Here is an 11,109-nt window from a genome sequence, read left to right as displayed (position 1 = left end):
CAATATCTTGTAATAACCTATGATGGAAAAGAATCTGAGAAAGAATTATATATATATATATAAAGAATATATATAATGGAATTATCTAAATTTGTAAACATTGTAAACAACATTGTAAATCAGCTATGTAAAAAAGTGTAAAAATCAACTATAATTCAATTAGGAAAAAAACACACAGAAATAACTTTAAAAACTTCCCTGTTAATATATAATATGCTCTTATTTCTAAGGAATTTTAAGGGCCTCAAGTCTCAATCCAAGTGATTATGGTGAGATGGAAAGAACATTAACTGATAATTAGGAAATTTATATTCTAAATTTGGCTCCCCTACATGTATGATTTTGAACAAGTCCCTTCTTCTCTCTGGGCCTATAAAATTATAGTGTTGAACTGGATGATCTCAAAGGTCCCTTCTGGCTATTAACGTCTGGTTCATGAAGTCTGGGCGTTCTGACACCCTAAAACTCTGCTGGAACCCAGGCGTGCTTCTGTCGCTGCGTCTGGTGTGAAGAGCCCAGGACCCTGGATCAGGGGCAGTTGGTGAGCTCACTTTGCTGCGTTTCAGCCCAGTTCCCACTCCTTCTAGAAGAAGGTTGAGTAGCTGCTTGGTGATCTTCCCAGGGGAAGCCTAACAGCCCCAGAGGGCCAGAGCGGGTCTTCTAGGGTTGATGGCTGCTGCAGATTGTACCAGAGGAATCGACAATCTACCCTCTGTTTTCCCATGAGATTTGTGGATCCTTTTGTGAATAGTCCATGGCTTGCAAATGGGATTTCTATCTTGCAACTCTCTTCCTCCCCTAAGAAGACTCCAAGGTGCTCATCACCCCTTCACTACAAACTGCGCTCCTGGCGGGCTTTACTCATTCCTCCTCGTCGGGAACTCTAAGCCCTTCTGATCGCGAACCTTGATTCTGGCCACCAGAGGGCACTCCTGCAATGTGGACATCAATAGTTCTCTGGCCGTTGGTGGAGCCAGGGTCCCATCTTAGTCAGGACATCTGGACTTGCAGAAGCCATTCTTAAGTGATTCTCAAGCGGGTGCGGTTTCTTCCCCTGGGGGGACATTTCATCAGGTCTAGAAGAGGGGAGATGGGGAGAGTGCTACTGGTACCTAGAGGCCAGGAATGCATAGGGTAGCTCCTTACCAACAGAGAATTTTGCAGCCCCAAATGTCAATAGGTTGAGGTTGAGAACTTCTGCTCAACTTGAATCTGTTGTCTAAACGGCAGAGTGCACCATCTGGAAATTTATGTCCTCTGAAGCTGAGCTTTCAGTCTCCTGGGTTCACCTCCTCCAAAAACAAACTTTAGAAAAGTGACCACAAAGCATTTTTTATTGTCTGAAACGTGGGGATCATAGCAACAAACCATTGACGAGGAGGAGGGGTCAGGCAGAAGGCACACGGGGGTCCCTATTTATGGGACCCTGTCCTTGAGACTGGCCTCTCTGAAGAGGACACTAGCCCTATGACAGTGAGATCCATTTCCTTGTGTCGAAACAGACAACATTAGCTCTTTGTTTCCCTAAACTGGGTAGGATGATGGGAAAGCCCCAGGCTGGGGGTTCATCCTTCCCATAGGACTGGGGATGGGCCTGTGACTTTGGGAGTGAATGAGAAGCAGTTTTCACTGTAGCTCCTAGGATCTCCCTGGAGAGACAGTCTGAGGTCCCCCTTTTGGGCATCTGGGGTAAGGGAGAGAGACCGAGATGAAGACCACTCACAGATGCTTTCTCCCAGCCTCTCTCCAGCTTGGAAGCCTGGGGGCTGGTTCCTTGATCATCTTAACCTTTCTGTGGGATGAGGGCTTAGCCCCACCTTTCTCTGGGTCTCTTCTTCCCCATTCCATCCATGAGAACAGGCATCTGCCACAAATAAGGCCTGAGCGGCAGTGAAAAGCAGAATGAACAGGGAGCTCCGAGAGAAGGATGCGCCCCTACTCTTTGGATGAGAGGCAGGGACAAACGAGGGACAAAAGGCACCCTCTGAGCCTCCTTGGTTTCTGCTCTCCATCGTGGGAAGGAAGTAGAGAGAAATCCTAAACCTATAATTGGCAGCCTAGAGATAGCAGAGCAATATGGTTCTGTTGCCTTGGCTCCTGGAACGTTCTTCTTTTCTGATGGCTTCTCCTTAGTTGAACAAAAGACCCCTCTCTCCTCTTCCCCCGGCCACCTGATGCTTCAGTGGGGACCCCTGCCAACACCCTACTTCATCCCCTTAGAACTCTGCTTAGAAGTCCACGGCAGGGACCTGGGGTCGCTCTGTGAAGACCTCTGCTCTGCTCTGAAGTTCCTTCCTTGAGGCTGGTTTCCCACTGGTCTGGGGAGCGACTCGGGCTGCAGTCTCAGCCTTTCTCTCTGGGACATGAAGGCAGCAGAGGGAGGAGACGGGCTGGATCGATTTCTACTAGGCCTCAGGACCCCTCCCAGACCCCCTCCTCCCACCTCTTCCCATCAGAAATCTTGGGTGGCCTTTAGCTCCACACCAGATAGAGGGCAGCAGGGGTGGTCAGCCAGGAGGGCGGTTTGCCAAGGGCATTTTATTTGTGGTTTGCCGTGGAGTGTTACGGAGCTGAGGAGGCCCGTCCCTCCTGATCCCACCTGCTTAGGTCTTGGAGAAAGAAGGGGACAGGAGCTCCCAGGGTCACAGAAAGCAGAGGGGTGGGAGAGAGGCGCATGGAGGCACAGGAGAGAGACGGGAGACCTTAGCCCGGGTGAGGGGCAAGTGCCCACGGAAGAAAGCAATTGCCCTGAGACCCGGGGGACAAAACAAGCCTCCTGACCCCTCCCCAACTTAGACTCTTAATTTCCCCTCTTGTGCGGGCAGGTATGGGGTCTTTCAAATGATGGGAACCTCTTTCTCATCTCCCTCAGACAAGAAAAAAATTGAGATTAAGAATGTCTCCTTAATGTGATCAGCTGTTTGGCGAGGGGGCACTCTGCCTCGGGATTCCCAGCCTCACATATACTCCTTTCCTGCGATGCTCCGGTCCCCGTGGGTCCAACTCAGATCATCCTGCTTCCAGCCAGGGGAAGGTGCAAAGCCAGAAGGGAGGTAGACAAGAGGACAGATGGAGTTTGGGGGACTCCCTGCAACTTCACATCTTCCTCCCCCGTTAAGGAGGGTCCAGGGGCCACACTGCTTTGAAGCTCTCCAGACTGGGGGATGCGGGGCTTTCCTCTCCAGTGCTGGCTCCCTGCCTCTCTGAGGAGAAGCCCTCCCTGGGAGCCGACGTGGTTTCGGGCTTTACCTCCAGCCCCTCGGGCCTCAGGGACCAGAGTCGGAGCCTCTCCTCAGCCCCCTGCGCCAGTCTGGCCAACAGTGGAAGCTCTGGAAAATGCTGGGCTGCTGGGGCACAGATGGGTCCTGGGAGCAGGGTGCCTGGCGTGGAGGACCCTGGGAAGTGCTGCTCTGGGGCGACAGGGGGCAAGAAGGGTGCTGAGAGGCGGGGCCAGTTGGACGGGACAGGGAATGGTAGGGGAGGGGTAAAGGGGGCAAAACTGGACGGGTCGTCTAGGGGGCTCCCCAGATGGCAGCAAGAGCCAAACCGGCAGGAGACCGGGGCAGAGCCAAGTCCTAGAGAGAGAGAGAGAGAGAGAGAAGGGGAGAGAGGGAGAGAGAGAGAAAGAGTCAGTGAGTGTCCACCGTTGGAGATGCCCCCTTTTACCACCCACTTCCTATTTCTTTTTGCTCCTGCTTGAAACTTTCTCTCCCCACCCGGGCACTTTCTTTTTTTCTATGATTCACATCTTATCATAAATGTCATTTCTTTGGGGAAGCCTCCGTGCCTCCCCAGCCTGGGTGAAAGCCCCTGGACAACCCTCTCGCCCTCCTTCCTGGTCCTCTCCTCCAGGGCCTGTTGTTCAGAATCAGGAGTCATTTGTGAGATTGCTTAATACCTGTGTCCCCAGCACTGTGGGAGCAGGAACTGTGTCTGTTTTATTTTGGATCCTGGGATCCAGCCCAGCCTGGCGTGTATTAAGTGCTCAATAAAAATGCATTGGCTGAATGAATTGAGGATATTCTTTGCCATAATTCAGTGGATCCATTCTTCTCTCTCCTCATCCCTGTAGAAGACGACTCTAGCTCTATTCTTGTTTGCAAAGAGCTGGCTGTGTGGCTCTGGGTTTGTCATTAAATCCCCAGGTCTCAGTTTCTTCATCCATGAAACCTCTTCTCCCAGCTACGATCAAGCAGTGTCACGGGTACAAAGGGGCCTGCAGAGCTGTGAGGCCAATGTGTGTGGGGTGAGCCCCAGCCTTCCCTTGCTCTGGCTGGCTCTGGCCCATAGCTCTCTTCCTCCAAGAAGCTCTCCCTCCTTCCATTCTTTCCAAATCTACCCTATTTCCCCAGGATCCTACAATAGGGGCTCCTAGCCTGGGATTTCTGGGAATGATCATATAGAATTTCACACCACTTCCTATAGTTCAAAAAACCTAACTCCAGAGCTTCCCTAGTGGCCCAGTGGTGAAGAATGTGCCTGCCAATGCAGGAGACATGAATTCAATCCCAGGTCTGGGCAGATCCCATATGCAGCGGAGCAACTAAGCCTGTGTGTGTGCATGTGTGCACACTCAGTCATGTCCAATTCTCCAGACCCCATAGACTGGAACCCTCCAGGCGCCTCTGTCCATGGAATTTTCCAGGCAAGAATACTAGAGTGGGTTGCCATTTCCTACTCCAGGGGATCTTCCCGATCCAGGGATTGAACCTGGGTCTCTTGTGTCAGCAGGTGAATTCTTTACCACTGAGCCGCCTGGAAAGCCCAACTAAGACCATGTGCCACACTATTGAGCCTGTGCTTTAGAGCCCAGGAGTTGGGGCTACTGAGCCCATGTGCCACAGCTACTGAAGCCCGCATGCCCTAGAGCCTGTGCTTGGCAACAAGAGAAGCCACCGCAATAAGAAGCCTGGGCACCACAGCTCAAGAGTAGCCCCCGCTCACCACAACTGGAGAAAAGTCTGCACAGCAATGAAGACCCAGCACAGCCAAATAAACAAAATTGTTGAAAACAACTAACCAACCAAACAAACAAAATCTAAGTCCAGTTCCACATTTTTTCTTAGCGAGGTCAAGTATGAACTCAAGGTAGTAGTAACACCAGCAGGGCTATAGCTGGTAACAACTGGAAAAATCATTTAGTTATTACTTAATTCATCCAATTTATTTGGTAAGAACAAATTTCTGACATTGGATCTGTGAAAGGGGAAAACAGATAAGATAATTCTTCATGAGGCAAAGCATGGACACCCCTACCAGCGTGTATATGTTAGTCGCTCAGTCGTGCCTGACTCTTTGCGACCCTTGGACTGTAGCCCTCCAGGCTCCTCTGTCCATGAAATTCTCCAGGCAAGAATATTAGAGTGGGTTGCCATTTCCTCCTTCAGGGGAGTCGTCCCAACCCAGGGATTGAACCCGGGTCTCCTGCGTTGTAGGAGGATTCTTTACCATCTGAGCCACCAGGTAAGCAAAGGTCATACAAGTATGGAATGCAGCCTACATGGACTGTAGAACGCCAGGCTCTTCTGTCCACGGCATTCTCCAGGCCAGAGTACCAGAGTGGGTAGCCAGTTCCTTCTCCAGGGGATCTTCCCAGCCCAGGGATTGAACCCAGGTCTCCTGCACTGCAGGTGGACTCTTGACCACCTGAGCCATCAGGGAAGCCCAGCATGTACCTTCTCCTGAATCATTGTCCTTTCCTTGGATTCTTAGGTGAAGTGGGGACTGTTGTTTTTCCCCCAGGAAGGCTGGATCCCTTGGGGGTTCTGAAGACAGCGTCTCCGTCAGAGCCCTACAGCTGAGCAGGCAAGTGGAGGAGATGGTTCTAAGAGTCCTCCTCCCCTTCCCCTCCCCTTCCCAGCTCTAACCCTGTGGCTTCCTGCCGCTGGCTCAGTAGTCCTGGCCTCTCTGCTGCCCAGAAGCAGTTCTGAGTGAAGGCGGAGTGAGGGGTTGGCACTGCCTTCTGGAATCCCAGTCCAGAAGTGGGCCATGTGGGTGCTGCTGGCCTTCCGGTGACCTAACCTGCTGAGCAGGCCTCAGGGCCCCAGGACAGGTAGGGCCTGTACCCACAGAGGGCAGGGAGGTGCAAAACAACCCCGAGCTGGGGCTCGCCAGGGTATACTTTTTTTTTCCCCCTGATAGCTTCTCAAAGAGAGAAGCTCTGTGCCCAGGGCATTCCCAGAACGAGGAAGGGGCGGGTGAGAGTGGAAGAACAGGGAGGTGTTCAGGTGCTGTCTTGCTCTAGGCTGCCAGACTTGTGGCCCTGCGAGTCCTGGCAGGCCTCGGGCCGCCCCCCGCCCACAGCCTTGGCTGCGCTCGTGAGGGCCTGTGGCCAGGTGCTCTGCGTTCTCTGGGAGGTGGGACCTCTGGACTCCCAGCTGCACTGGAGTGGGGCTAAGGCCAAGGGTCTTTGTTCCACAAAATTGCCAGAAGTGGAGGGACATGTCAAGGATCTCTGTGATCTTTTTCACAGAAAAGTCTGATTTTGCTGTTTCCCAGGTTACAGCCCTGGAAGAGGTGGCCCCTGCCTGCATTTTTACCATGTGCCCCTCAATCGCCCTGTGCTGCCACACTGGTGAGCTCCCAGGGCCTCTTTCCTGCCCCAGGACCTTTGCACACCGTGTGCTCTCTGCTTGCCCTCTGCTTTCCTCTCTCCCTCTGAACTAATCTGGCACCGGTTTACATTCTGGGTCTCAGCTCAAATGTCACTTTGTCAAGCAAGTCTTCCTGGCTGCTCTCTGCACCCTGAACTTCTCTGTAGCATTTGGTACAGATACCAATACTTGTCAGTTTGCTGGATTATTAACTGAATATCTGCAAACCCCCTCTTGCCTACAAGCTTTATAAAGGCAATATGCTCACATTGGCACCCCAAGCCCTAGGACAGGGCCTGGCACATTTAACAGGAGCTCATGTGCTATCTGTTGAAAGAAGTAATGAGTGAATGAATGAATGAATGAATGAACTTTATCTTTCCAATTTCTCTTCAGTTGGGCCTCCTTCTCCACCAAGGCCTTTGCCTTGGTTCTGGCTCCATCACCAGCTACCTAGATCTTTAAAAGCCTCCAGCACCAGTTGTAGGCGTCCTACATCCCAAACTCTACATACATCCCAAGTTGTCTTTGTAAAGTGAACATCTGGACACATTTCTCCCTCTAGGTTCCTCTTGCTTTCAGGATTAAGTCCAAGCCCTTCAGCATGGCTTCTGAGGCCCTCTGGGCTGGGACTAAATGCCCATTTCCCTTGCCAGCATCATCTTGCCAGCCGTGTCTCTCCTCTTCCTCCTCATCCTTGCTCCTGTCACATGCCTCACTCTGACCATGTAAGCTACTAGCAGATCTTCAGGTTTGACTACACCCATTTGCAGCTTTTTCCTTTATAAATGCTGTTCCCTCTGCCTGGACATCTTTCTCCATCTTCTTCACCTGCTCAGGCGGAGCCTCCTCCAGGAAGCCCCAACTCCTCTGCATTCCAGTAGCACCGTGTGCTTCCCTGAATCCCAGTACTGGTCACTGACCACCCTCCTGTTTCTGCTCCTCACTGGTCTCTCAGCATCCTGAGGGCTGTCTTTCATACGTGGATCCCCACACCTAATAAATAGCTGCTGCTGCTGCTAAGTCGCTTCAGTCGTGTCTGACTCTGTGTGACCCCATAGATGGCAGCCCACCAGGTTCCCCCATCCATGGGATTTTTCAGGAAAGAGTACTGGAGTGGGTAGCCATTGCCTTCTCCGAGTAAATAGCTGGTGTGCATTAAATGTTTGTTGACTGTATACACGATGCATCCCCTGACTCATGCCCCCTCTTCCAAGTGCTCAATCTGAAGGGTTCTCCCCTCCTCTGTTCAAACTTCCCTGGGCCCTCTCCAGGCGCAAGCACTCACGGTGGGCGCTGCTGCTGCTTCCCTTCTTGTTCCCAGAGGCCTCTGGTGGCCCTTGAGGGGTCCGCTGTCCCGCCAGCTGCTCCGCCACGGCCCGATGGGCGAACAGCATGCTGTGTAGGAGCTGGGGAGTGAGGAGAGGCAGGCACGGGGGCGGAACGGGCCCTCCTTGGTATGTATTCCATAGCACACATTGTTTAACAACCAGTCATTAAAATAATGAAATAGTCTCATAATGGTTCTTAAGTAAGCACTGCCCACATGTCCCGCACCCTCTCTGAAGACCCCACCCCCTTCCCTGTGACCCACCATTAAAGGAGTCACACCTGGTGCAGAAGGAGTTGCCCTCTCTCACAGGCTATATTGTAGGGATTGTTAAAAATGGAGGGGTGATTCAGAGTATCACGTCCGCCCCTGGGACACTCAGGGACTAGGATGCAGGGGGAGAAGAACACCGAAAGCTGATGGGCCCCCAAGGCAGAGAGGAGGGTGGGGGCATTCTGGATGGAGAGGCAGGGCCTGGTGGAGCTCTGGGGATGGGACCGGCTTTCGTGCCTACCTCACTCTGTACACCCATGGGTAGCAGCGTTGGCTGAAATAGAGCAGGGGCCCCCAGCAGCAAGTGGGGGGACGGGGGTGCCCGGATCTCCCACAGAGGGTAGTTAACGACGATGAGCTTGCTGAAGTTGAATTTGTAAGTGAACCTTTTGCCTTTGGTCTTGTGCAGGATCCTCTTATTGTAGTAATATCTGGAGATCCCAAGGATGAGAGCAGGAGGTTGGCAGGGAGGATGCTTTCAAGAGACCCAGCCACATCCCTGCTCCCCAGGTTGGCAAGATTGACCCCTAGCTGTTCTTGGATAACCGCTAGACACCCTGTCACCTTCCAGAGCATTTCCTAAGCCTCGGAGGGGCGGGAATTGGACAGGGGTGCCAGAAACCACCGCCTTTTTTTCTGAACTCTGTCCTCTCTGGTCCCAACGGCCGCCACCTCTCACCTGAGGGCCCGGCTCAGCTTGTCGTAATTCATCTGTGGTTTGCACTTCCTGCGGCCCCAGAGGCGGGCCACCTCATCTGGGTCCTTGATGACGAATTCCCCGTATTCTCCTTGCTGCCAGGCGATGACATGGCGGAACTCCTCCTTCTGCAGCAGCTCCAGAATGAAGTGCCACAGTTGGATCTGCCGGGAGCCCGGGGACGACTCGGCCTTGTAGGCCCAGTCGGGGAAGGCCAGGCCTGGGGTGGAGAGGGGAGTCAGCACCGCCGCACCGCTCCCCGAGGCCTCCTCCAGGGCGCCGCTGGGACCCCTGGCAGAGGCTCACCTGGGATCCAGGCGTTGCCAGCCGCGGAGATGGCAGGGAGGTGCTTGGCCAGGCAGCTGCAGTGCATGGTCCACTTCCAGGGAGCGAGGGCTGCGTCCGGGCCTTGCAGGGAAAGAGTCCCCTTAGCAGGAAGGAAGGAAGAAGGCAGGGGAGGAGGAAGTGAAAGAGGAAGGAAAGAAAGAAGAGGGGGGAGACTGGGCAAGGGCAGAGGGGTCTGAGCAGGACACTCCCCTGCGGCCAGGCTGGGTCAAACCTCCCCTGGGGACCTCCTCACTGGCCAGGGGCTGACCCAGGACTCGGGGTTTGAGGCTGAGCCGCTTAAATAGACGGAGAGGAATGCAAAGGGTCCTAGATCTTGCCCCCTAGATTCTTCCCCTGCTGGGGGATTTAGACAGAGAATGAGATCTCTTCTCAGGGCTTAACAGGATTGAGGTTTTTCCCAAGAGAAGACAAGCTAAAATGTAATTAATCGGCTCTTTCTAAACCTCGAAGGGAAGGAGGTGGCTGATTGACAGACCCATACCTTTATAGTGCTTAGAACAATTTTACATTTGAGAAGAGGAGGGATTGTTGTGTGTTTACTCACTGAGACGTCTCAAATGCCTAGCAGAGTACCTGACTTTTCATGGATGTTCAAGAAATGATTCTTGGTAGAATCAGAGAATGATGATGAATGTGTTAAGGATGTCACTTTGTGTTTAACCTACGTCTTCCCCCTCGGAGTGTCAGCTCCCTGTGGTCAGGAACCCTGGGTGTCTTTTTCACTGCTGGCTCCCCAGATCTCAGCCTAACCGAGGGGCTTGTACTCACAGACAAATAAATATTTGTTGAATTAATGAACCCTGGACAAGGAAGAAGGAATCTTGCTGGTTCCCAGTTTAGCTTGGGGTGGGATAGGGGCAGCTGGTGAGACGGGAGAAGACTGGGGAACCAGCCCTAGTGAGATAAACTTGCCTGTTGCAGGTGAGGGGAGGAGAGGAGTTGTCTTTGTCCCAAAGCCTTCTGGATGGAACTGAGGATGATGCGAAAGGCTGGCTGGCTTCCACCGTCACGAGTGCAGGAGGAACCAACAGGCCAGAGGACAAGGAGAGATGGGAGGGGGGAGGGTCCGGCAGAATGAGAGGCCTGCTTCAGGCTGGGCCAGACGCATGGGGTTACCTGACTGTTTCGGACAACTCGCTCACCAGCAGGGGACCGGCTCACACCACCTGGACTCTGAGTTTCCATCTTCACTGCAGTTAGCACGAGGCAAGCGCTGTTCTCAACTAGAACTTCCTAGGCCGTCAGGTCTGGGGGCAAGTGAGAGCTTATCTGGAGTAGCCTCCTCACTTGCTAGATGAGGCTCAGAGAGGGAAAGTGACTTGCTACACCACGTGTGGCTGCTCCCCACCGCCCCACTCCTATTCCACAGCACTTTCTCCTACACTCTGCTGCCTTAAGACTTAAATCATCTGTAAAAGCGCTTCTCAAACTCTGCTGTGCATAAGAGTCGCCTGGGGATCTCTTTAAAATGCAGATTCTAATTCAGTGGGACTTGGTGGAATTTGAGATTCTGCATTTCTAACAAGCTCCTAGGTGATCCCAATGCTCCTGGTCTGTGGGCTGTACTGTGAGTAGCAAGAACCCATGGAAAACAGCATCAAGGGGCTGTGGGTGTTGAAAAGTTGAGGAATCCCAACAACAAGGTCGTAATGTAGAGCACAGGGAGCTATTCAACACCCTGTGATAAACCATAGTGAAAAAGAATATGAAAAGGGATGCGTGTTTATGAATAACGGAACCACTTTGTAGTATAGCAGAAATGAACACAACATTTTTAACCAACTATGGTGGTGGTGGTTTAGTTGCTAATTCGTGTCCAACTCCTGTGATCCCAGGGGCTGTAGCCGCCAGGCTCTTCTGTTTGTCCA

The 11,109-nt window shown here is 52.6% G+C and overlaps 1 protein-coding gene across 1 annotated transcript; it reads right to left on the bottom strand.

The window, feature by feature from the left end:
* Nucleotides 1-1,325: 1,325 nt before the first annotated feature.
* Nucleotides 1,326-9,369, bottom strand: ETV3L (ETS variant transcription factor 3 like). The gene is made up of 5 exons (XM_043877497.1): nt 9,200-9,369; nt 8,876-9,113; nt 8,438-8,627; nt 7,882-8,002; nt 1,326-3,575 (listed from the first exon to the last, which is right to left on the bottom strand). The coding sequence occupies exons 1-5, from the start codon at nt 9,264-9,266 to the stop codon at nt 3,115-3,117; spliced, it is 1,077 nt and encodes a 358-aa protein (XP_043733432.1). The 5' UTR covers nt 9,267-9,369; the 3' UTR covers nt 1,326-3,114.
* Nucleotides 9,370-11,109: the final 1,740 nt, after the last annotated feature.

The sequence above is a fragment of the Cervus elaphus genome, chromosome 20 (genome assembly GCF_910594005.1).
Source record: "Cervus elaphus chromosome 20, mCerEla1.1, whole genome shotgun sequence".
Lineage (NCBI taxonomy): Eukaryota > Metazoa > Chordata > Mammalia > Artiodactyla > Cervidae > Cervus > Cervus elaphus.
Note: the sequence above shows the minus strand (reverse complement) of the source record. Positions and strands in the feature narration are given on the sequence as shown.